Raw genomic sequence first — 27,533 nt, forward strand, 5'->3', positions numbered from 1 at the left:
AAAAATATACTGAATTGCTAGGAATAAAATAAATTGTGTGCTAATTCAAATGCACACTTGTTGAACAGAAATCAAGACAAATAACTACCAACAATAATATTTACTATTTATGTAATTTAAATATTTACTATTTCTATAAATTCATCATAATTTGCAGGAAGTTTCCCTTTCCAGAATCCATTCTTCAGTTCTGTGGATTGTGCTTTCTTAGTTAGAAATCACTAAAATGAACTTTATCATCTCAAAAAACTGAGATTATAAAAATAGGTTGAAATCTTTAGAAACCTGGTTCTGGTAGAATAAAAAACATGCTGTACTTAAAAGGGGGTTATTCCCCCCCATTTTAGATAGGCAATTTTCACAAAGTAGATGCTTCCCTTCAGTTAGTTGGCTTTAAAGGGGATTCAAATTTTTAATTCTGAAAAAATTGTAGGGAGTCAAGCTATAATCAAATTCTAAATTTTCGTTTAGTATATTCTGTTGTAGCTGTGAAATAAATTATTAAAATGCCTCTTGACTATCCCCCTTTTTTCTTTTGATGAAGGCTGCACACACATACACACAAAACATAAACTTAAATGATGAAGGCTATGTACACATACACACAAAAACATAAACCTAAATAAGCCATAGGCTGAACTTATTAATTAACATCCTATGTCTAAAAACTATTTCTGTCTAATGTTTTATCATTGACAACACCTTCTTTTGAAAGCGGTATGAGTATGAATGTAGGAAATTAAATGTGGACATATCAGCACATGAAAAAAAGGAAAATAGGCTCTGTCTCAAAAAAAAAAAAAAAAAAGAAAAAAGAAAAAGGTAAACACATTAAACTAGGAATTACCATACTTTGGCATCACTGAAACAAATTATATCTGGCCAGATACTTTCCAATGAGTTTCCTCAACATGCACACACAACAGTAAATCTGATGGACGTGGCTAGATTAATCTGAAAAGCTTAATATCATAATTATGAGTCAGGTTCCTAAAGAGTGTAAAGAGCATGGGCAGTATAAAAAGACAAATGGAGAGCCAAAATTGCCAATTTAGACTAATAGAGGGAAAAAATTGTGCATGGGGAGAAGGAAAGCTGGTTTGCCTTGTCAGAATCTAGGGTGCAGATGAAAATACAGCAGAAAATAACAACAAATCTTTACATCCATATAGCATATTTATTTATCAATAAGTCTTTCATAAATTATGTCATCTGAGACAGCAGATACATTCATTAGATCATTCAGTCATTCAATATACATTGAAAAGACCACCTTTGGCATCAAACAGACTTGGATTTGAATCCAAATTCTGTTGCTTACTGCTGTATACCTTCAGCAAATTGTTTGGTCTCTTCTGATGCTCAGTTTCCTCATCTGAAAAATACATATAACTCTTACTCATGGGACTGCTGAGTGATGTACATGAGATAACATGTGTAAAGTGCTTGCACATAATTCCATTTTCACCTTACTAATATGGCTAAGTGCATGTAATTTTTAGGCTCTGCACTAGTCCCAGTTGGGGATTAAAAGGTAAATGAATATAACACAGGCTTTAAGGAGTTCAGGAATGCAGGGTATTCTGGTGCCCTAAAGGATGAAGGAAGGGAAATCAGGGAAGCCTTCACAGAATAGATGCTTTAATTGTGTCTTTTTTCACTCTCTCCAATGTAAGAAATAAATGTCAAATGGAGAAAAACAGAAAATATAGATGAGCAAATATAAAAAATAAACAACCAATTGGTCTATCACTGAGAAATAACGAAGACTAACATGTTGAGGGTTGTGTGTGTGTGGTGGGGGATGTATGTAAGCCTAGGAGGATATTATATGTGTGTATACATATAAACACACATTTTTTTGAGACAGTGTCTCACTCTGTTGCCCAGGCTGGAGTGCAATGGCATAGTAATAGCTCATTGCAGCCTTGACCTCCTAGGCTCAAGCAATCCTCTCACCTCAGCCTCCTGAGTAGCTGGGACTCAAGGCATGTACCACATGCCCAGCTAATTTTGTATTTTTTGTAGAGCTTAGTTCTCCCAATATAGCCCAAGCTGGTCTCAAACTCCCGGCCTCAAGTAACCCTCCTGCCTGGTCCTCCCAAAGTGTTGGGATTACAGGCATGAGCCACCACACCCAACAACACACACATTTTAAACAAAAATGATATACTATTCTGGTTTACAGCATGTTTCTTTTCATTTAACACTATATAATAAACACTTTTCTATGACAGTAAATATTAATATATAACAATAGCTAATACTTTTGGCCGACCACAGTGACTCACGCCTGTAATCCCAGCACTTTGAGAGGCCAAAGCAGGAGGACTCCTTGAGGCCAGGAGTTCAAGATCAGCCTGAGCAACATAGCGAGACCCCGTCTCTACAAAAAATTTAAAAACTAAAAAATAAATAAAACATAATAGCTAATATTTTTATTTTTATTTTTTTGAGGCAGAATCTAGCTCTGTTGCCCAGGCTAGAGTGCAGTAGCGTGATCTCAGCTCACCACAGCCTCCGCCTCCTGGATTCAAGTGATTCTCCTGCCTCAGTCTCCCAAGTAGCTAGGATTACAGGTGCCCACCACCAAGCCTGGCTAATTTTTATATATTTTTTAGTAGAGACAGGGTTTCACCATGTTGGCCAGGCTGGTGTCGAACTCCTGACCTCAAGTGATCCATCCGCCTCGGGCTCCCAAAGTGCTGGGATTACAGGAATGAGGCACTGTGCCCGGCCTAGCTAATACTTCTAAGTAATTAAATGTTTACAGCAACCTGATGGGATAGATACAATTACTATCCCTGTTTTATAGACAAAAAAATTGAGATACAGAGAGGGTAAGGAACTTTCCCAAGGTCACACAGTTAGTAAGTGACAGATTTGAAATTTGATCCCAGTAAGCCTGGTCCAGAGTCTGTGCTTTTAACCACTAATATATATGCCATAATTTTAAAAGGCTGACTAGAAGTCCACTATATGAACATATCATAATTTAACCCATCCACTATTGTTAGGTAAACCGGGTCTTGAAGATTGAGTAGGAGTTCTCCAGAAGAATGGAAATAAATTTCAGATAAAAGAGCCATGAATAAAGTTACAGAGTTGTCAAACAGCATGGCATATTTAAGGACTACCGTTGGTATGGCTGAGGCATATGGCATGAACTTTAACAATAAGGAGATTGTAAAGGTAAGTAAGGTCAGATCATGAAGGACAAATTTGATAGAGCGAAGCCTGGAGTTAGGAGGACCAGTTAAAATATTATTACCCAACAATGGAATATTATTCAGCCATAAAAAGGAATGAAATTCTCACCCATACTACAACGTGGATGAAACTTTGAGACATTATGCTAGGTAAAATAAGCCAGACATAAAAGGGCAAATATTGTATTATTCCATTTATTAAAAGTACCTAGAAATGCTTATATACTGTTGGTGGGAATGTAAATTAGTTCAGCCACGGTGGAAAGCAGTTTGGAGATTTCTCAAAGAACTTAAAACAGAACTACAGTTCAACCCAGTAATCCCATTACTGAGTATACATCCAAAAGAAAATAAATTGTCCTACCAAAAAGAGACATGCACTTGTATGTTTATTGCAGCACTATTTACAATAGCAAAGACATAGAATCAACCTAGGTGCCCATCGATGATGGATTGGATAAAGAAAATGTTGTACATATACACCATGAAATACTATGGCCATTAAAAAAAGAACAAAATCATGTCCTTTGAAGCAACGTGGAATCAGCTGGAGGCCATTATCCTAAGCAAACTAATGCAGAACAGAAAACCAAATACCATAAGTTCTCCCTTATAAGTGGTAGCTAAACAATGGGTACTCATAGACATAAAGATGGCAGCAATAGATCCTGGGGACTACTCGGTGGGGAGGGAGTGGGGCAAGGGTTGAAAAACTATTGTGTACTCTGCTCAGTACCTGGTTGCCGGTATCAATTGTATCCCTACCTCAGCATCATGCAATATACCCAGGTAATAAGCCTGCACATGTACCCTCTGAATCAAAAATAAATATTGAAATTATTTTTCAAAAAGTACCTAGAATAGGTAAATTCATAGACACAGAAAGGAGAATGAGGTTATCAGGGGGTGAGAGAAGGCAGAATGAGAAGCTATTATTTAATGGGTACAGAGTTTCAGTTTGGGATGATGAAAAAAATCTAGAAATGCATAACAGTGATGATTGTACAACATTAAGAATGCACTCAATGCCACTGACTTGTACTTTTAAAAATGGTTAAAATAGGGCCAGGCACAGTGGCTCATGCCTGTAATCCCAGCACTTTGGGAGGCCAAGGTGGGTGGATCATTTGAGGTCAGGAGTTTGAAACCAGCCTGGCCAACATGGTGGAACCCCATCTCCGCTAAAAATACATAAATTAGGCCAGGCGCAGTGGCTCATGCCTGTAATCCCAGCACTTTGGGAGGCCGAGGCAGGCGGATCACGAGGTCAGGAGATGAAGACCATCCTGGCTAACACGGTGAAATGCCGTCTCTACTAAAAATACAAAAAAATAACTGGGCGTGGTGGCGGGCACCTGTAGTCCCAGCTACTCGGGAGGCTAAGGCAGGAGAATGGCATGAACTCGGGAGGTGGAGCTTGCAGTGAGCCAAGATGGTGCCACTGCACTCTAGCCTGGGCGACAGAGCAAGACTCCATCTCAAAAAAAAAAAAAAATACAAAAATTAGCCAGGGGTGGCATGTGCCTGTAATCCCAGTTACTCAGGGGGCTGAGGCAGGAGAATTGTTTCAGCCTGGGAGGTGGAGGCTGCAGTGAGCAGAGATCACACCATTGCACTCCATCCTGGGCGACAGAGTGAGACTTCATCTCAAAAAAAAAAAAAAAAAAAGGGGGTTACGAAAGTCAATATTATATTATGCATATTTTACCACAATTTTTTTTTAACAGGCTACTGCCCAAAAGGGAAGTGATTAGGAACTGAACGGAGATAGAGAGGAGAGGACCAATTTAAGGAATTTTAAGAACTAGACAACAAATTTGGTGACTGAATGTGGAGGTGAAGAAAAAGTAGCTCTTAGGTTTCTGGGTAGATAAGAGTGGCATTATTAGTTTCCTTTTATAGGTAAGGAAACAAAGTCCCCAAAGCACAAAGTAATTTGTCCAAAGTCACAGTTCATTAACAGCAGAAAGAACTGAGATGCCAGACATCTGATTCAAATTCAGTGTTCTTTCCACAACATAATACATTCAAAAAGAATATTATGTTTGTGTAGTACTCTTTAATTTATGAAGTGTTTTTGCATACATTATTCCACTTGATACTGATAACACCCTATGAATTAGACGAGGCAGGTATTATTTTCTTGATGAGTATACTTAAAGAGAATAAGAAAACTTATGCAACTCCTTGAAATCCTTAGACAAAGATGTAAATTTTATCTGTTGGATTAAAGGGGAGCCTTAAAGTGGGAAGCAAAGATACTCAAATGATAAACGTGTTGGGACTATCATGGCTGCTGGATGTAGGAGGTATTGAAGGGAATACAGGACTAGAAATAGAAGTGGTTTGGGTAGCTTCCAGGGCTGCCACATTGCATAAGTCCATGTCATAATTTTTACAGACTGTGGCTGCTGCCCACTAGATCTGTATAATGCAACAGCTACGGATGAAATAAGGTAGGAGTCTCAAACCTGCAAATCGGGATCTACTGGTAGATCTAGACACCTCATCTCCTATAAAGCTTTATGCTGGTTCCCCATAATGTCTTCTCTCTGCTACATGTCTCAGCTAAGATTTCCAGTGTGAAAGGAAGAACAGCACAGCCAGCAACTACTTCTCAGGAACTACACTGTCAGTATCTGCCCTGATCTCATGACTCTGAGATTAAAAGAAGCTCCTCCTTATAACAAGGTTAGACATCACCATAATAAAAGATTGGGAGGAGACAAAGGTAGTCTGGTATGATCATTTCTACTTTTCTGGTGGAAAAAATTTCTTAAAGGCACCTGAATAAGCAGCTATGCATGATGGCTCATGCCTGTGTACTCCCAGCACTTTGGGGAGGCTGAGACAGGAGAATCACTTGAACCCAGGGGTGCAAGACCAGCCTGGGCAACAAAGTAAGATCACGTCTCTACAAAAAAAAAAAAAAAAAAAATTAAAAACTAGCCAGGCATGGTGGCACATGCCTGTGGTCCTATCTACTTGGAATGCTGAAGTAGGAGGATCGCTTGAGCCCAGGAGTTTGAGGCTGCAGTGAGCTGTGATCGTGCCACTGCACTCCAGCCTAGGCAATAAAGCCAGATCCTCTCTCAAAAAAAAAAAACAAAAAAAAAAACAGTGCCTGAACAATACTGTCAAATGTTCTTGGAGCATTATTATACTTACATTAAATCCAAAGGTAACAAGAAAAAATACAGGTCATAACAGGTATTCATTTGGCAATCCATTCACGCCTTAAGCCATGTTAAGAGAGTACTAACACAGGTTACAAACAATACTTACTACATAAGCTTCTGACCAAGTTGAGTTTAGGTAAAATACAAAACTGGGACACAACTGGTCTAGCCAGATACTTCAAGTATAGAAGACAATCTAAAATTGACCAGATGCTTCAAATGTAGAACATAACCTAAGCCAACTATTGGTAGCTCTCAGATGCCCAAGTCAAATAGCTGCAGTTTAGTTTCTCTTCTTCATATTTAGACAAGGAAAACACAGTACCATTAAACGCAACTAGAAACAAAGACAGGCAAATGTACTGTTTTGCTTGAAGACATTTCTGATGACATTCTACCAACCATCACAGAATGTATTTCTCTTTCCTTGACTAACCTCCTTTTATTTCTCCCAACCTTTCCTTGGACTTCCTACTGGCACTTCATGTGTACATTGCTTAACTGATACAAGGGTTACTGACCCCAGCCACTCTGTAAATATCATTTTATTGCCTGTAGAGTTGGGTCACTGAGAAAACTTACTATAAAATTCTAAACTTAAACAAATTAGAGTGGAGATGAGATCAAACCAAGGCAGTATGACCCCAAAGCCCCAAACTCTCTCCGGAACAGTGTATCCAAAGGACTTTTAGACAGACTTAAATAGTTCTTCAAAGCATTCAAAAGATGGTCTGCATCTGTCACTTGCAATGCTCCTCCCCAACATAAAATCTCTACTACAATCAGGCAAGTCCCTTCACTGACTGCCATGCAGTCCATGCTCTTATCATTTATTTCTATGACTTTGTTTAGAACTGGTCCCCTCACCTAGAATGTTTTCTTGCACATATTTAAGTTCTATTACTTCACTAGACTGTAAACTCCACAAAAGCAGGACCATACGTGCTATGTTCACTATCATACCACCATTGAACATGGTGGATACTCAATAAATCACTGTTGAGTAAGAAATGAAGTCCCACCTCGTTCATGAAAAATCATGTCAAATACTCCTAGCTACTTTCTTTTTAAATTCCGAATACCCTGGAATCAGTTTCATAGTTTAGTAGTACCTAATTTCTCTCTGCTTGGTATTAAACTTCTTTCTCTTGCTAGACACTGGAACATATGCCTTATACTTATTTGTATAGCTCACAGTAAACACTGAATATGCAATAAGCACACAATAAAAATGTACTAATCGAAGTGCTGACATGCTTTGTAAAACTTCAATTTACATACAACTCTGTAAGAATGCAGCTATTTGCAGAGTAGGTGAGACATACATAAGGCCTTTTCCCTTGCTTACACTGTATCACAACTTATTCAGTACAAGTATGGTTCAGCATTTGACAATTAGGGAATGTGGAAAATCTCGATGGCCTAGAGTCTGTGGCTCACTAATTACAGAAGTAGATTGTTATGAGTTTCCTTGATAGGGAAACAGGATGAGCACATCACAGTGATTTGATCTGCCAGCTGTCATAATGAGCTTTAAGATGCCATGTTAGCATATGTAGGTGTACTATAGGCTACCGGGGGACCCTCTCAATCTGAGTTTTCCATTTTCTTTCTCTCTCTCTCTTTTTTTTTTTTTTTTGAGACAGGGTCTCACTCTGTCGCCCAGGCTGGAGTGCAGTGGCATGATCTCAGCTCACTGCAGCCTCAACCTCCCAGGCTCAAGCAATCCCCCTACTTTAGCCTCCCCAGTAGCCGGGACTACAGGTGCACGTCACCACGCCTGGCTATTTTTTGCAATTTTTGTAGAGATGGGGTTTCACCTTGTTGCCCAGGTTGGTCTAGAACTCCTGAGTTCAAGCAATCTACCCACCTAGGCCTCCCAAAGTGCTGGGATTACAAGCATGAGCCACCGCGCAAGCCAATTTTCTATGGTGTAACTTAGAAATTAAGTATTAGGCTGGGCATGGTGGCAGGGCCGGGAGCGGTAGCTCAAGCCTGTAATCCCAGCACTTTGGGAGGCCGAGGCGGGTGGATCACTTGAGGTCAGTCAGGAGTTTGATACCAGCCTGACCAACATGGCAAAACCCCTTCTCTACCAAAAGTACAAAAACTAACCAGGCATGGTGGTGTACACATGTAGTCCCCGATACTTGGGAGGCTGAGACAAGAGAATCGCTAGAACTCAGGAGGCGGAGGTTGCAGTGAGCCGAGATGGCACCATTGCACTCCAGCCTAGGTGACAGAGCCAGACTCCATCTCGAAAATAAAGAAATAAACAAAAATAAACATTAGGTGTTTTAGTATATTTTTTTTAAAGACATGGTTTTACTCCCCATCACCCAGGCTAGAGTGCAATGGTGCAATCTTGGCTCACTACAACCTTACAACCTCCGCCTCCAGGGCTTTACCCATCCTTCTGCCTCAGCTTCCCGAGTAGCTAGGATTACAGGTACACACCACTACGTCTGGTTAATTTTTGTATTTGTAGGAGAGATGGGGTTTCACCATGTTGCCCAGGCTTGTCTTGAACTGCTGACTTCAAGTGATCCACCCACCTCGGCCTCTCAAAGTACTGGGATTACAGGCATGAGCCACAGTGCCTGGCCCAGCATATCTTTAAATAACATAATTAGCTAAAAACAAAATTATGGTTCCCTACTTTTGAGATTAGTTTTAAATTACCAAGGAAATTATGAGCTACCAATATCTTAATCATTTAATCACAAAATCAATTTGCTCATTCGCACATTAAACGACAAATGAGTATTTCCCATTTTAAGACAAACAAGGAACTTAATTCGAATATACCTACTTTGCTCAAATGTCTATGTACTTTTAAAAACACAGTTCCTTTATGTTAGGTAAGAGCACAGGTTCTGAAGCCAAAACTGACTGGATTTAAATCCCAGTTTAACCACCTGCTAGGTCTGGGAATAAAATTTGGCCCTATGAAAGAGTATGTGTACTCTTAGCAAAATGCAAACAATAAAGTATCAGATCTATTTTCCACACCAGACAGAGGAACAATTCTGGTCACCGTCACTTATTTGCATCCAAAAAAAATAGTAAGAGTCAAGATCCCATGACTTATTACTTGCCCTAAAGAAAGAGGAATCTGTGGGTTATTTTTGCAATAAACACAGTGGACAAACTCTTAAGCAATTCTAATCATACCTTGGCACTCAGGGTCAAATAATGTACTGTACTAAATAAATTATCCTTCAGCCAGGCATGGTGGTTCATGCCTGTAATCCCAGCACTTTAGGAGGCAGAGGTGGGCAGATCACCTAAGGTCAGGAATTCGAGACCAGCCTGGCCAACATGGCAAAACCCCATCTCTACTAAAAACACAAAAATTAGCCGGGTGTGGTGGCGGGTGCCTGTAATCCCAGCTACTCAGGAGGCTGAGGCAGGGAGAATCACTTGAACCCGGGAGGCGGAGGTTGCAGTGAGCCGAGATCGTGCCATTGCACCCCAGCTTGGGCAACAGAGCGAGACTCTGTCTTAAATATACATACATATATACATATATATATATATATATCTCCTTTTTCCCATCATCACTCAAAGAACTTAAGGCTTTAAAACTATCTGAAGGTTTTAAAGATTTTTGTGATCAAAATTAATCCTATTATCACCTAGGCAGAAACAGATGTGCAAAATAAACACTTTGCTTTAGATGAACAATACGTGAAGATATATGACACCAATCTGATTACTAAGAACATAAAAATGCACTTACAGGTGTGATTAGAAATTAATAACAAGATATTGTGGATAAAATCTGAAGTAAAAAGTAACATTTAGAATTAACAGCAAAATAGAAGAAAGCATTTATTGGTCAAAATGAAGCTGGCTTTTCCTTCAGGCCAATGGTGTAAAGTTTTTTAAAGAAAGTAGGCTGGGAGCAGTGGCTCACTCCTGTAATCCCAGTACTTTGGGAGGGTGAGGCAGGCAGATTGCTTGAGTTCAGGAATTCAAGACCAGCCTAAGTAACATGGTGAAACACAGTCTCTACTAAAAATATAAAAAAAAAAAAATAGCAGAGCATGGTGGCCCGTGCCATAGTCCCAGCTACTCAAGAGCTAACGTAGGAGGATCACCTGAGCCCAGGAGGCAGAGGTTGCAGTGAGCTGAGATCATGCCACTGTAGAACTCCAGGCTGGGAAACAGAGCAAGACCCTGTCTCAAAAAACAGAAAAAAGAAACTGGCTGTATGCAAATAATTTAATATAATATTGTTTTAATAATACAATCTATTAATAATTAATACATATATTTAATAATTTATATTAATAATTAAAATATATTAACTTAATAAATTTATAATTAATAAGAAGTCTTAGAGCAAACAATTTTATCATCATCAAAAAAGTTAGATATCTTCTTTTATGCCTACCACAACAAAGGATATTACACTTGGAATTCTTTAACAACTAAGCTCTCCTTAAGTTTTTGTTAGCTCAAGGATCAACTCTTAAGTATCCTCATGACACTGTAGGTCAGCTACAAGTTTATCCTGAATAGTTCTGATAATTTTCTTTAGAGGGCTTCTCACTTTTAACTTTTTTCTCTCTGTTCTTATATCTCTGTTGACAGTTTCTCAGGTCTTAATAGAAGTTCTTTTAATGCTTTACTCTCCTGAGTGGCAGGTAGCACACTTCAGGTAGCACACTCAACAAAGCAGAAACCATTTTCTCCACAATTCCAAGAAGTATACAGTGAGCGCTCTGCAAACTCTCAAGTGGGAGTACGGAAGGGAAGTAATTCAGATATTCTTCCCTCCCTATCTGCTTTTATTGAGACATCAATTGCACATGCAGGATCAGCAGCAATTACAATGGCACAAAACAAAACACATTAACTTTTTTTCCAGGTAATGACTTTATTTTTTCAGTTAACATAACCCGCTCACAGTACAGCATACTAAATCACAAACTACAAATCCAAGGAAGTTAATATCTTTATTAAGTTACAAAACTTTGGCAAATCAATACAGTACTCTTTAACATAATAAAACCATATTTTTTGTTGGAGTCATATGTTACTTTAGTGATAATTTTCACTCCAAAAATATTTAAGTGCCAAATCAAAACACTGGTTTTTAATGGTGGTTTATAGCAGAGCAAGTTATTTTAGACAAAATACATTTTAAAACTACACAATTTCTCCAAGTGAGTTCCCTTGTGCAAGCTGTTGAAGTGTACAGCAGCAGGGCAATGGGTGTCTGTAGGAGGTTCTGCTCTGTTCTCGGGCTGGTCTGAAGTCAGATGGAGAAAACACCTTACCTTTTTACAAACAAAATCAACTAAGGGTCTGGCTCACACCTGTAATCTCAACTAAGCTCTGTGGCTCACACCTGTAATCTCAACACTTTGGGAGGCTGAGGCAGGAGGATTGCTTGAGGCCAGGAGTTTGAGACCAGCCTGGACAACACAGCATGATGCTGTCTCTACACAAAATTTAAAAATTAGCTGGGAGTGGTGGCACACACCTGTAGTCCCAGCTACTCAGGAGGCTAAGGTAGGAGGATTGCTTAAGCCTGGGAGATCGAGGCTGCAGTGAGCTATAAGGGCGCCGCTGTACTCTAGCCTAGGTGACAGAGCAAGACCCCATCTCTTAAAAATAATAATAATAATTAATTAATTAAGTAGCTAGGCATGGTGGCATGCACCTGTGGTTCCAGCTACTTGAGAAGCCAGAGGATCATTTGAGCCCGGGAGATTAAGGCTGCAGTGAGATATGATTGTACCACTGCACCCTAGCCTGGGCCACAGAGCGAGGCCCTGTCTCTAAAAATAAATAAATACATAGATAAATAATAACAATAACATCTTTTAAAATAAAAATAAAATAAAATAAGGTTAATGGTCAACCTAAAACAATATCCCTACAATGTGAAATAACCCATTTATTTCAACTGGTAAATTGTTAAAAATGCACTCCTGATCATAGGTCTGAAAAACTGGACTTTTACACTAGAGTTTAATAGTAAAAATAAGCAAAACTCTTTTTTCATCCTTGTGACATAGCTGTATAATTCTAAATGCGGACAAAAAATATGGTACAAAGTACACATAACTGGCTCAAAATGGGGTATTTTACCCTCACTTCCTTCAAGGAAAGAGGTATCTGTGAAAACTGATGTAGTCTACCAATATCTTATACATTTGGGAACACAAAGATTAGGAAATCACTTCAATTTGCAAACAGTGCTGCAAAAAGTAAGAACATTTTAGGAAACCAGAAACACAGGACCCTTTTACTTTAATGAAACACATTCTAAAGGAATTTTGATATTTTTCTTGCCAAACTATCTCAGCAAGTTAAGCAAGTAATGTCACATTAAATCAACCTGAAGACTGAGATTTAAGAGGGAAAAACATGATTGCTGGGATGGTAGACTGAACTAAAATACTCTGCCTAGCCATTGCCTATCACTCGTCTGTCCCCCAGTCCCCCAACACTCTTGCCCCGGCCCCATGTTGAGTTATATCCTAAGAAATATTGTTGTCTAAAAAACAAAACACTGTAAAACCTGAACTGCCCTTTAACAAAGATGAATAGAAGGAATTTTGAGACAAAACTCCCAAATACTATTCTCATCTATGCTAGTGCTTGTATGAGTTCACACAAAAATCTCTCCTTGCAATTTACTTTCCCAACTGGCAAATGAAGAGTATTTTCACTCATCAAGATGTCCAAAGTCTTGATTAATAAAGTTTGCCAAGAGCTTTTAAATATATATAGATAAAAGGAGTTATAACAGGAATTTATTTTTTTAAAATGTATTTCCTTTAGCACCCTCACAGAAGTGAAGGTTGTAGAGTGTTAGCTGGGGTTATTTTTGCACTCTTTTTTCTCTCTCTCTGTTGTTTTGTAAGCAAATTTTACTGCTTCTGCATGCATTTTTCAAAGAAAATCAATCTTCTGCTTTAGAGAACAGAGATGTTAACCTATCCTTCGGAGGGATTAGTGTTTAACCTTATCTTGAGGGCAGGAATCAAGATCTTTCTAAGGCTATGATCGAAAAGAAATGTTCCTATCAAGTTAAGAAGACCAATAGAGAGAAATCAATTTAGAGGAAAAAAGGAAAAGCAGAGACTCCTTGGGGAAAACCTGGAACAGCTGCTCACTTCAGAAAATGTTATTCATTCCCAACAATTTAAAAAATGATTCCAAATTATATTTAAGGCACAACACTCAATCAGAATTAAAGTATAGCTAGCAAGTTTTACATTTTTCTCTTTTCGATTTGAGTTTACATCAGAATTAAGCCTCATACATTAACATTGTTTTTGTCATGTCCGTGTATTTTTTTCTCTATATAAGCTTTTTTTGTTGGCTGAAGGGCAGTTGGATATGTCTGTGAGCTGACTAGTTTTGTATTCTATATTTTTTTCTAATTTTAATCAGTGACATCTTGGAAGATGTGGCTGTTAGAAGTAGGGACATTGACATACAGTGTGTTACTGGATGTCGGGCAACTTTCCAGACCCCCACGGCTTTGCTCACATTATTTCTTCTATCTATCAGTCCAGATAGATGTCTTCCTTTTCCTCCATTCCTGCAAAGCCAAATCCTATCTATTTTTCAAAGCCCAGTTCACATGCTCCCTTCCCTGCACTCTCATAACACTTCCTGTTTCTACTATAGAATGTTCGTGAGATTTTTTAAATGTTTAGGTAATCGTATATCTTTCCTACTACATTGAGACCCTCAAGTACAAAAAAACTCTCTCATGTCATGACCTTAGACACAAGAAAATGTTAAATATAATAAAATGCCAGTTCAAAAATAACCATTAAAAAGGATGCAATAAGCATCGTAGTAATTCAGTCAGTGGGGCTGCTAGAAACCGTTGTCTTCATAGCTGATTTCAACTGACTCAATTAGGACTCAATTGTATGTAAACTCTTTTTTTTTTTTTTTTCCTTCTTTTTTGGAGACAGAGTTTCGCTCTGGTAGCCCAGGCTGGAGTGCAGTGGAGAGATCTCGGCTCACCGCAACATCCGCCTTCCAGGTTCAAGCGATCCTCCTGCCTCAGTCTCCCGAGTAGCTGGGATTACAGGCGCCCGCCACCACGCCCAGCTAATTTTTGTATTTTTAGTAGAGACAGGGTTTCGCCATGATGGCGAGGCTGGTCTCGAACTCCTGACCTCAAGTGATCCACCCTCCCAAAGTGTTGGTATTACAGGCCTGTGGGCCACTGCGCTCGGCCTATTGGATGTAAACGCTTTTGAGGCCAGGAACTCTGTCTTATTTCTCGTGCATCGCCCCCTCCCCCGCCCCCGCCCCCGGCCAAAAAAAAACAAAAATTAATAACCTCAGTATCATCTAATTCAATGTTCTACACATATTCTCAGTACAAAGCCATACTATTGTAGATGAAGAGTCTCGGATTAAAATAAAGATCAGATCCTGGAAAAACGCTGAATTGTGAACCAGTAAGAGTTTGTGCTTCAGATAATCTCAACGTCTACAACGAGGAAAAGTGTCAAAGATAAGATGCCACAGGGGTGGACAATGGAGAGTAACTTTACTGGAAAGGGGGCACAATGAACAAAACTAAGTGGAAACAAGAGTGTTCTCTCAGTATATACCTTACGCTCCCAGAGCAAGACAAGAAGCCAAATATCTATTTTTCAATTATTATTTCATCAATTATGGTCATTTTAGTAACCTTAGCTTCCAAAGTATAAAGAGGTGTCACTAAGCAAAGACCCCAGTCCATGTGACTTCCAATGCCAAACACAAACTTTCTTGTACCCTCAATTAATTGGGTAACGTAGGCCATAGATGATCAAGACACTCTCTCCAAGAGGGTACAAGAAAGTGACACAGGTCAGGATTTAATTTCCCCTCCTCTATCCCCTGTTAGGGGAGGTAAAACATAAGTGTAGTAATATCTGAATTGTGAATAAGTGAGACTTTCGAGACTGCCCCAGACTAACATGACCTTCTCGCCACACTCGTAGTACAAACTGACAGCACACAAGACTCCCTGCAGGAGAAAGGACGATGGGAAGCCAGTGTAGGACTTACCTGGTTTCTCTATCCTATGGTTAAACCTCTGGAGCTACGCAGACCGTGGCAGCGATAAATCCACGTACGCAGGCTCCAACAAAGCTCACACAATCGGAGAAGTCACAGTAGCCGTGGCTGCGGCGGCGGCAGCAGCAACTCCTGCGGCGGCGGCAGCAGCAACTCCTCCCTCTGCTTCTCTTTTCCCACCCCCAGCCGCCGCAGCCAGACGCCTTTATCCCTCCCTCCCTTGACTACCCCCACTTCCGGGTGATGCCCCTGCCGGAAGCTGGGCCGCCACGGGAAAGAGAGCGACAGGTCACGTGACAAGGAACGCGTGGTCTAGAGCCAAGCTTCTCCCGCCCCCTGCTGCCCCCGGGCAGACACGCAGCCTCGGGTGGGTCTTTGTTAGGGTACAAGTCCGCTACCCCACCCCGCCCCCACGACAAAAACAAAACCAGAAAACCCATACTAAAACAGTGCCTTTGTCATCTTTAGTTTCCTAACCTCAGGCCAAGATGTAACATAAAAGTTCCTTATAAGTCATCTTCCACATAGTTCATCTTTGCCCAGCATGAAATTCACGTGCATCTGTTAGACTGTGTTAACTTGCTTCCTGTAGACTGTGTAGCCTAATTCCAGATGTAAATACCAGAACTATGAATTTGCCCTCTTTCCTCCATTGAAAAATGACACCAAGAGGAAAACGTTTATAAATTCATAATTTTTATATGTGTGTTGAGGGGGTAGGACGTCACTTAACCATCTTCATAGTGCCATTCCAAGCTCTGAACCACTCTCCCATTTATTCATTCACTCGTCCCTCATTTTAAACACCTAGAAGATTCCAGTGATGCAAAAATGTTAGTCTCTTTTACCATGAGTTCATAAAGAGATGAGATGCATAAAATGTAAACAATGCAATAAATGGTACAGAAAACATTTGAGAAAAGGGTATTATTTTATTTGTTTTCCAACTTGACATTTTAAAAAGCAGCAAAATTCTAGGATTTTTGAAACTATGAACATTAACAGTAAAAAGAGGGAGAGGCTCCATCTCACTTATTTCAAAGCAAGATGTGGCCTTTTCATATTTCCTTTCATGAAGTATCTGTCATAAGATGTAGAACAAAACTAATCACAGGGCTATTTGTATTTTCATCTGGAACCATTTGAACCCAGTTCCCACAGAAGAGTATGAAGTCTAATAATGTTGCAGAAATCAAAATAGTACACAAAATACAAATATCAAGTAAATATTTGTAAAAGACTTAGAACAGCATCCGGCACAAAGTAAGCATATTTAAGTGTTGAAATAATTTCCATCCTACCTGTTGTCAAGTCCCTATTAAGTCTTGACAGGCAACATTTAAAATTACCCATAGATCGACATTTTAGGTCTGTGATTAAGTATTTCAGAATTATTCTCCCCCTCTTTTTTTCTTTTTCTTTTTTTTTCCTTGAGACGGAGTCTCACTCTGTCGCCCAGGCTGGAATGCAATGGCACGATCTCTGCTCACTGCAAGCTCCGCCTCCCAGGTTCACACCATTCTCCTGCCTCAGCCTCCCGAGTAGCTGGGACTACAGGCGCCCACCGCCACGCCCGGCTAATTTTTTGTATTTTTAGTAGAGACAGGGTTTCACCATGTTAGCCAGGATGGTCTCGATCTCCTGACCCAGTGATCCGCCCGCCTCGGCCTCCCAAAGTGCTGGGATTACAGGCGTGAGCCACCGCGCCCGGCTATTCTCCCCCTCTACACTCATCCACATAAATATAAAATTAGCCTCAGGACTCATCTTCCCAGGCATTATTTTGTAGTTATCAATGTGTGCAGCCTTAATTACGATACAAACTCAGCCCCAAATTTAAAATCTTAAAAATCACATCATAGGAAATTAAGATAGCTTTTAAGTGGGTTTCCAAATATTAGCAAGTTGGTTTGTAACTATATTAACATTGTGTTAAGCATCCAAAAGAAATTCACTAAAAGGCAAAACCAAAAATATAGCTTTATCAGAAGCAGAATATTGAATCTACTAGCTATCTAGTATTTTTATGTAAATATTAAAGTTTATCACTATGAGCTGCAAGATCCTCTGCCAACCATGTACATTCTTAGGCACTCTAACGTAAAAACCTAGAGAGCTATGTATATATTTCGTTGTTGTTGTTTGTTTGGTTTTGAGAGTCTTGCCGTCACCCAGGCTGGAGTGCAGAAGTGTGATCATAGGTCCTTGTAACCTTAAACTCTGGGGCTAAAGCGATCCTTGCACCTCAGCCTCCCAAGTAGTTGGAACTATGGGCACACACTACCACACCTGGCTAATTTTTGTTTTCGTGTGTGTGGAGATGGGAGTCTCCCTTCATTGCCCAGGCTGGTCTCGAACACCTAGCCTCAAATGATCCTCCCACCTCAGCCACCCAAAGTGCTGGGATTACAGATATGAGCCACCAGGCCCAGACTAAAACTCTGTCTTTAAATGCATCATCCCTAATCCTCCTTACCAATGCACAAGCATAGAAGGGAATGTCTTCAAGAAATAATCAGGTTTGCTGGGGTATCAGATAGCAGGTATCCCTAAAATGCTTATGAAGTGTATTAATAACCCCAATGATGTTAAGCCAGGATGGGAACTCAACATCTGTACCTCTACAACTACCACAGAACCTATTTCTAGGTAAGTTAAATGAATCTAAAATAACAGAACACAGGTGCTAAAATAATTCTGTCCTAGAGTGAAATTAAGAATGGGATTTATGAGATTGGGCGCCGTGGCTCATGACTGTAATCCCAGCACTTTGGGAGGCCGAGGCAGGTGGATCGCCTGAGGTCAGGAGTTTGAGACCAGCTGGTCACCATGACAAAACCCTGTCTCTACTAAAAACACAAAAATTAACCAGGTGTGGTGGTGGGCGCCTGTAATCCCAGCTACTTGGGAGGCTGAGGCAGGAGAATTCCTTGAACCCAGGAGACCCTTGAACCCAGGAGACAGAGGTTGCAGTGAGCCAAGATCACACCACTGCACTCCAGCCTGAGCGACAGAGCAAGACTCTGTCTCAAAAAAAAAGAATGGGATTTATGACATTCACACTCATGTTAAAATATTTCATAGCCATCCAAATAAAGGATTGGCAATGCTTTAAAGGTAAGTAACTTACCTAAATTCTTCAGACATAGATACTTGAGGACAGAAGACTAATTTGATGACTTTCCAACTCTAGGTGTAACTAAAACTCAAAGTGATGTTACAGGTACATTGAGAAAATTTGTGTGAAAGGATATTTTCTTGGCTCTGAGAGCGCTAGGAAAACTCCAAAGTCAGTATATATTGTGATGACACACACACACACACACACTGCTTCATTTCTAGTAGTGGCCATAATAGTTTTAGAATTACTCATCAGGACAAGATAACTACAAAACTAAGTTCAAAAAGTGTGTTCAAAGATACTACCACCACCAGGTTTTATCACACAAAGCAACATATAATTTTGGTCGCAAATGGACACAGAAAACATTCTAAATTGTCATATAGATGACAACTATCACTTAGCTTAGTACAAACCATACTGAAACTGCCTCCACGTCTTAAGAAATAGTGTTAATTCAGTGACAAAAAGGTATATAATTGAAGGTTGACACTTCCTTAAATGCATGTTTATTTTACTTCAATATCTCTCAGGGTTATATGTATCTGAATACTTCAGTACTATTTTGAACATTCTAAATATGAAATACCATAAAGCATTCAAATTTATCAAATAGTGATACAATATGTTTACTAAACTCGCAACTTAATTTATAATGACTTTCAATTTTTCCTCTTCAAATAAAATCACTGACTTTGGCCCATTTGATGAGAAACTAGGACATATCCCATGACAGCATACTTCCAGCACTCTAAGTAATAAGCAAAAAATAATTTAGCTAATATAGACAGGTACTTGACTGAAATTCTACTTTCTGCTGACTTGATCACTATCAAGAAAACTACTACAAAACAAACAAACAAACAAACAAAAAAAAACACCACCGATTACAGCTCTTAGCCAAGAAAGTAATGATATATAAGCTGGGCACGGTGGCTCACACCTGTAAGCCTAGCACTTTGGGAGGCTGAGGTGAGCGGATTGCCTGAGGTCAGGAGTTCAAGACCATCCTGGCCAACATGGTGAAACCTCATCTCTACTAAAAACACAAACAATTAGCCAGGCACGGTGGCAGGCGCCTGTAATCCCAGCTACTAGGGAGGCTGAGGCAGGAGAATTGCTTGAATCCGGGAGGCAAAGGTTGCAGTGAGTCGAGATCGTGCCAGTGCACTCAAGCCTGGGCAACAGAGTGAGACTCCATTTCAAAAAAGAAAAACAAAGAAATATGTGCTGCAGATACTGTTTTTCTTCAGGTAACATACATAAAATCCAATGTTATGTACTAAAATAATAATCCACAAATCCAAACATTGTTAATAATTATAGCAAGTCAACAGGTGACTGAGAGTAGATAACGGGGAACAGATTGCATTTGACAAGATTTTCTTTTTTTTTTTTTTTTTTGAGACGGAGTCTCGCTCTGTCGCCCAGGCTGGAGTGCAGTGGCCGGATCTCAGCTCACTGCAAGCTCCGCCTCCTGGGTTCATGCCATTCTCCTGCCTTAGCCTCCCGAATAGCTGGGACTATAGACGCCCGCCACCACGCCCGGCTAGCTTTTCGTATTTTTTTAGCAGAGACGGGGTTTCACAGTGTTAGCCAGGATGGTCTCGATCTCCTGACCTCGTGATCCGCCCGTCTCGGCCTCCCAAAGTGCTGGGATTACAGGCTTGAGCCACCGCGCCCGGCCCGAAGATTTTCTTTAATATCATAAACATTCCTAATAATAAATATGATGAAAAACCAAGAGCTATAATCAAGATGAATATGCCTGAGCACTTAGGGAGGCCGAGGCAGGCGGATCACGAGGTCAAGAGATCGAGATCATTCTGGCCAACACGGTGAAACCCCGTTTCTACTAAAAATACAAAAATTAGCTGGGCATGGTGGCGCATGCCTGTAATCCCAGCTACTCGGGAGGCTGAGGTAGGAGAATCACTTGAACCCAGGAGGCAGAGGTTGCAGTGAGCCGAGATCATGCCACTGCACTCCAACCTGGCGACAGAGCAAGACTCCGTCTCCAAAAAAAAAAAAAAATTGAATATGCAAAACAGCCAAGGAGCTAGTAGCTAGTCTTCAGACAGGCTAGGAGTTTCTTTTATAGGACCACTCCTCCCTTGGGTCTGGTGGCACTTCTAAGTTTTCTAGGCAGGAGTGAAAAGGAGTTAATAATGCCAATTCCAAGTATAAATACAAATGAGAGTCACATATAGTAGTAGGCATAACCAAAATCCAGGCCAAATTTTTGGCTCAAAGGTGATCTACAATAGTTCTGTGATCAGTTATTTATAAACATAATTTCAGCTTACTATAAAGTTGACTTCCAGGTCAAAGGCAAATTTTCCTTTCACATTACCTCATAAAAGCCATTTAAGGGCTGGGTACCGTGGCTCACACCTGTAATCCTAGCACTTTGGGAGGCTGAGGCAGGCGGATCACCTGAGGTCAGGAGTTCGAAACCAGCCTGACCAATATGGCGAAACCTTGTCTCTACTAAAAATACAAAAATTGCCAGGCGCTGTGGCTCAAGTCTGTAATCCCAGCACTTTGGGAGACCGAGGTAGGTGGATCACGAGGTCAGGAGTTCGAGACCAGCCTGACCAACATGGTGAAACCCCATCTCTACTAAAAATACAAAAATAAGCTGGGCCTGGTGGTGCGTGCCTGTAATCTCAGCTACTCAGGAGGCTGAGACAGGAGAATCGCTTGAACCCGGGAGGCAGAGGTCGCAGTGAGCCGAGATGGCGCCACTGCACTCCAGCCTGGGGGACAGAGTGTGACTTCGTCTCAAAAAACAAAAACCTATTTAAGCAGTTGCGCAGCATTTGACTTTAACATAAAGGCTAAAGTGATCAAGCTTGGTTTCATTTACAAAGAAACAAAACCTACAATGAAGGTTTCAAATGTACTTTATTTCTTCAGTAATGCCATATCTTAATGGGTACACAGTGCTATAATTTGGCATCAATTATGAGCTGTTTTTTAAACAATTCATTATTACACCAGCTGGGATGATTACTGATTTCTCCACTCCTTTGGGGTAACTCTGCCAACAGGGGACAGGTTCCATTCTATTCCGATTTGTGTTGCTACCTGTAAGAATTAAAATGCTGTCAGTTACATGCTTAAAACAGAGTATACTCTCCCTTAGAGACTATTTCTTGAAAATGACAGATATTCTGCTCTATAGGTTAAAAATACACAGAAACTCACCTGGGTAGATCTAATACCCTCCATATAGGCCAAACCTGATTGCTGTCCTAATTTTCTAGTGCAGTGCTATTGTTCAATAGAACTTCTTGAGCTGAAGGAAATGTTCTAGATCTTCACTGTCCCAAACAGTAGTCATTAGCTACATGTGGTTACTGGTCACCTGGAATGTGACTAGTATCACTGAGGAAATGAATTTTTAAATTGTATTTAACTCAAATTTATACTTCACATTTCTATACTACCCACTCAAAACACTGATTCCCTCAACCACGTCTACCTAGTAACTGCTAAAGAGTGTTTTGTATTCTCTGTATCACTAAGGAATATTTCACCTCCAACAGCTCCTCTGATCAAACATTTGTTCAACATCTGTTTATCCTTCTAATTAAGGATACTTTTTTTTTTTTTGAGACAGTCTCACTTTGTCGCCCAGGCTAGAATGCAGTGGCACGATCTCGACTCACTGCAACCTCCACCCCCTCCAAGTTCAAGCGATTCTCCTGCCTCAGCCTCCCAAGTAGCTGGGCTTACAGGCGCCCACCACCACGCCCGGCTACTTTTTGTATTTTTAGTAGAAATGGGGTTTCACCATGCTAGTACTAAACTCCTGACCTCAGGTGATCTACCTGCCAGGGCCTCCCAAAGTGCTGGGACTACAGGCGTGAGCTACCATGCCCAGCCTAGGCACACATCTTAATATTTGATTTCAGGAAAATCAAAACAAAAATTAAAAAGGCCTATTTATTTAAATAAAGATTATTACGGTAAGGGTTAATTTGTATCTTTTTAAACCAACTTATGTATTTATTAAGACTTCAGGCCGTGCACAGTGGCTCACACTTACAATCCCAGCACTTTGGGAAGCCAAGGCAGGCAGATCAAGAGGTCAGGAGATCGAGACCATCCTGGCTAACACGGTGAAACCCCATCTCTACTAAAAATACAAAAAATTAGCCGGGCGTGGTGGTGGGCGCCTGTAGTCCCAGCTACTCGGGAGGCTGAGGCAGGAGAATGGCATGAACCCAGGAGGCGGAACTTGAAGCGAGCCAAGATCACGCCACTACACTCCAGCCTGGGTGACAGAGCGAGACTCTGTCTCAAAAAAAAAAAAAAAAAGACTTCAGGACTCCTACTTTTTGCCAGTAAGTACAGTGACTGAAAAACAGATTGTTAAATGTAAAATGTAAAGAAACTAAAATATAAAAAGTTGTATTACATCTCATCTGTCAGGAATATTGTGCTAAGTTCTGAGCGCAAAATTTTAAAAGAAAAATTGTTAAGTGGAGTTATGTCCACGAAGGTGATCCAAGGTAGTAAAAATCCTGGAAACCATGAACAAAAAAATTACTGATAAAACTAAGGATGTTTAATTTGAAAAAGAAAATTCAGGAGATATGATAGCAATTTTCTATTATCTGATGGCTGTTATATGGAAGTGGATCAGAATTTCTGTGTTGCAATGAACGATGGTTAGCATAGGAAAAAGGCAGATTTTTAACTCACCATACGATCCTTTTAACAGCCACACAAGGCTGGGCGCGGTGGCTCACACCTGTAATCCCAGCACTTTGGGAAGCTAAGGTGGGCGGATCACCTGAGGTCAGGAGTTCAAGACCAGCCTGACTAACATGGTGAAACCCCATCTCTACTAAAAATACAAAAATTAGCCGGGCATACTGGAGGGTGCCTGTAATCCCGCTAGTTGGGAGGCTGAGGCAGGAGAATCCCTAGAACCCAGGAGGCAGAGGATGCAGTGACCTGAGATCACGCCACTGCACTCCAGCCTGGGAAACAGAGTGAGACTCCGTCTCAAAAAAAATAAATAAATAAAAAACAAAACCAACATTAGCCAGGTATGGTGGCGTGCGCCTGTAGTCCCAGCTACTCGGGAGCCTGAGGCAGAAGAATTGTTTGAACCAGGGAGGCAGAGGTTGCAGTGAGCCAAGATCATACCACTGCACTCCAGCCTGGGGGACAGAGCGAGACTCCTTCTAAAAAAACAAACAAACAAACAAAAAACAGCTACATAATATGGAAAGGGCTGCCTTGTGATCCAGTAAGCAATTTATTACCGGGAATGTTAAGAACAGAAGACAGATGAATGCTGCGGGAAAAAAACCTCTGTACTGGGTAGGTAATTAGATTACAGAATCTCTCAAGTCCCTCCTAACTAGAAATGTACACTACTATGTTAAGACACTTTGAATGCACAGACTAAATGAGAATGAAAAACATCTAAAATAGAAATTATTAATCAATAGTACTTACATATGTCCATGTAGCAATACAGAAAGTGGCTCCACCAGCTAATACAGCATTACCGTATTTGTCATGAAAATCAGGTGTACGTTTCTGGTGGCTCTGCCTTGCCATTGTTTGCTGAATGCTTCGAACTTACAGGAAAAAAAAATTACAGAAGCATATTATCAATTGTCAGGAAAAGAAAACATATGTGATTGATACTGCCAATCAGGAAAGCCAAGGAAGTTAATTTTACAGTATTATGTAGTTCAATAAAATGTTAAAACACATGGTAGCTATTAATCAAAGCAAAGCAGTGTACTTTGAAATGCATCAAAAAGAAGATGAATTGACAGATGGACAGATACGTGATAAAACATAGCAAAATGTTAACTGTAGAATCTTTGTGGTGGGTATATGGGTGTTCATACAATTCTTCCAACTTTTCTGTATGCCTCAGAGTTTTCATAATAGTATTGGGAAAAAAGCAAAGAACGAATGATGTCAGTAACATTCTCTACAAAGTGGTATTTACATAACCCCTGAAATTTTGGCTCCCATTGATTAATTAGAATACTTATGACTTAAATTTTCATTAAAGTTTACTAACAGAGCCCAACAACTTACAACATACAAGGGTGAACGAACTCAAATGAACTTCAAATTAAAGCACACTAAATGCTTATGATTGTAAAATTACTACAGTAACAAAAATACTCGCCAAAACTAGAGTAATCTTGATTTTTAAAAAATTAGTGGGCTGGGCACAGTGGCCCAGTAATCCCAGTACTTTCAGAGTAATCCCAATACTTTTGGAGGCCAAGGTAGGAGGATCGCTTGAGGCCAGGAGTTTCAGACCATGTGGGAAACACAGTGAGACTCTGTCTCTACAAAAAAATTGAAAATTAAAAATTAGCCCGGCGTGGTGGTGCACATACACCTGTAGTCCCAGCTACTCAGGAGGCTGTAGCTGGACGATGACTTGAGTCCAGGAGTTAGAGGATGCAGTGAGCTATGATCACACCACTACACTCCAGCCTGAGTAACAGAGCAATTCTCTGTCCCTAAAAATAAAAATGAGAAATGGGGTACATAAAAAAGTGTAAGACAGAGATTCTGTCCTCAAGTAACTTCCAGTCTAGAGGATTACACATGTAGATAAAAATCAGTATCGTACAAGTTAGCAGAATTAGCTAAGGAGTTAGTTTTTGAGCAGAATGATAAACTTTGCTGTTACTATTATACTAGTAGAAAGAGAACAAAAAAGTTTCCAAATGGACCCTGGAGGAACTAAAAAGGAGGGCTTCGGAAACAGCCGAGACTGGAAAAAGCTTGTTTCTAGCTGTTTTTTTTTTTTTTCCTTCCTGTCCAATTTAAGTAGCAGGTCCTTATTGTTTTAAAGAGCCTCAAAAGGTACTTACATATATAATGAAAAGCTAGGGAACCTGAGGCAGAAGAATTACTTAAACCTGGGAGGCTGAGATTGCAGTGAGTCGAGATTGAGCCACTGCACTCCAGCCTGGGCAACAAGAGCGAAACTTTGTCTCCAAAAAAAAAGAAATTGCAATGTTGCCCATTCACTAGCAATTAATATTTCTACGTGGTGCAATGGGTTACTTCAAGATAGTTATCTGACCATTATTGGATCTTCTAATTGTCTTACATAGCTTTCCCTTTTCATCTTTTAGTCACACTGGGATAGGCAAATTTACAAATATTTCATAATATATTCTGCTCCAGAAAAGATAAGAAGTGGGCATGTGAATTCCACACTGAAAAAAAATAAAAAACATTTCCTGAGGTACAAGGTGGCCCTATTTGCTCAAAAAGCAAAGAAATTAAGACTACCAAAAAATTCTGCAACATCTCATAACTTCAACACACTCATGTAACTCTGGTGGATTTCATTAGCCCTCTCCTCTGTGACAACTGTTTAATTACCATACATTGGTGATCTCATAAAATCCTCAACAACCCCATGAAATAGGTATTATTTACAATTTATAATTTAGGCATTATTTACAAATTACTTATTTTACAAAGAAGGAAACTGAGGTTGAGAAAGGCTAAATCATATGCCCAAAGTAAAAGAGATAATAAATGCTACTTTTGGAATATGAAAATAGTCCAGCTAATATTTTGTAGTTATTTTCAAAGTTGCTTACGTGTTTAGAAGACAATCTAGTAATATCCTCCAATGATTCTGTTAAGTGAAAATCAAAAGATGGCTAAACAAACTAAATAGTAATTCAGGGTCACCTTCATTTTGTAACAACTGCCCACGTTACTGAAGGTCACCTTCTGCCCAAATCAAGTATGAAAATTAATTTGTTCTCCTCAGTCTACTGCATTTTCACTACATAATGCTGGTCTCAAAACTCCCTGTACCTGCCCAACCTTTTAATGAGAAAAAAAATGAACACGATTACTTTCAGGACAGCTAACATTGTTTTTGTTTTTTTTTTTTTTTTTTTTCCCGAGACGGAGTCCCGCTCTTGTTGCCCAGGCTGGAGTGCAGTGGCAGTCTTGGCTCACTGCAACCTCCGCCTCCCGGGTTCAAGCGATTCTCTTGCCTCAGCCTCCCAGATAGCTGGGATTGACAGGCGCCCGCCACCACGCCGGGCTAATTTTTGTATTTTTAGTAGAAATAGGGCTTCACCATGTTGGTCAGGCTGGTCTCGAACTCCTGACCTCAGGTGATCCGCCCGCCTCGGCCTCCCAAAGTTCTGGGATTACAAGCATGAGCCACCGCGCCTGGCCAGCTAACATTGTTAATCCACAAATAACTTCAAAGCTGCATCGATACCATTTAGGTTGTTTCCCTGCAATTAAAACATGTGAAGAGCTAGATTTGCAGTTTCCGTCTATTGCAGTAATAGGAATTGGAGAAGATATTCTTCTATACAGGGTTAGGAGTAAACATATCCCCAAAGCTAAAATGTAGGACATCACTTAAGGAACGAGGTGTCTACCAAGAGTGTCCTTCCCTGAAATCATAGGTTACTGAAGAATTAAAAAGCAGAGCTAGACTATCACTCCGATAACACAAAGAGAGCAGGAAACCGAAACAGAAAGACTGGGTGATAAAGCCAATGCTAACGACATCATCCCAATAACTTGGGACAAGATGGGAGACAGCATTCAGGATTAGAAGGCCGAGATGTTGGTAGAGGGAAAGGATACGAGGCTGCGAGGATAAATTGATATAAGGTTGTTGTAAATGATTTGTCATAATTTTTGCTCACCTTGGAGACGATTTAGTGCGTTTTTGACCAAGGGAAACATCGTGAAGGTGAAGCTAGAACTGCGACAATGGAGCTGCTGCTTTGGTGCAAATTCGCTTCAGGTACCCTTGAACAGAGCTGAAAAACAAAATGGCTTTCAGCCGGGATTCTTAATGACATTTGGTGCAATCTCGCGAGATCTGTAAAACCTATAGTAATTGCAAGCCTTTTTACCGCGAAGAAAAAAAATGGCCTTTTGGGAAATGTAGTTTCCGGCTTTATAAAATGACGTACG

General features: G+C 40.2%; 2 protein-coding genes and 1 pseudogene across 2 annotated transcripts in view; all 3 read right to left on the reverse strand.

Annotated features, from left to right (window-relative positions):
* LOC105464538 (renal cancer differentiation gene 1 protein pseudogene) overlaps positions 1 to 1,403 on the reverse strand; it is a 38,195-nt pseudogene extending 36,792 nt beyond the window's left edge.
* The window catches only part of LOC105464288 (ATPase copper transporting alpha), a 136,294-nt gene extending 120,635 nt beyond the window's left edge, over positions 1 to 15,659 (reverse strand). Inside the window, exon 1 of the mRNA XM_011712032.3 lies at positions 15,434 to 15,659. The gene's annotated coding sequence lies outside the window, so the exon portion shown is untranslated. The remainder of the gene's footprint in view (positions 1 to 15,433) is intronic.
* A 4,285-nt stretch (positions 15,660 to 19,944) lies between these two features.
* LOC105464285 (cytochrome c oxidase subunit 7B) lies at positions 19,945 to 27,418 on the reverse strand. Its single transcript, XM_011712017.2, has 3 exons — positions 27,260 to 27,418; positions 24,042 to 24,166; positions 19,945 to 21,653 (listed from the first exon to the last, which is right to left on the reverse strand). Exons 1-3 carry the CDS (start codon positions 27,297 to 27,299, stop codon positions 21,576 to 21,578), a joined length of 243 nt encoding a protein of 80 aa, XP_011710319.1. The 5' UTR covers positions 27,300 to 27,418; the 3' UTR covers positions 19,945 to 21,575.
* Between the last annotated feature and the right edge of the window lie 115 nt (positions 27,419 to 27,533).

This window comes from Macaca nemestrina, chromosome X, assembly GCF_043159975.1.
Source record: "Macaca nemestrina isolate mMacNem1 chromosome X, mMacNem.hap1, whole genome shotgun sequence".
NCBI lineage: Eukaryota > Metazoa > Chordata > Mammalia > Primates > Cercopithecidae > Macaca > Macaca nemestrina.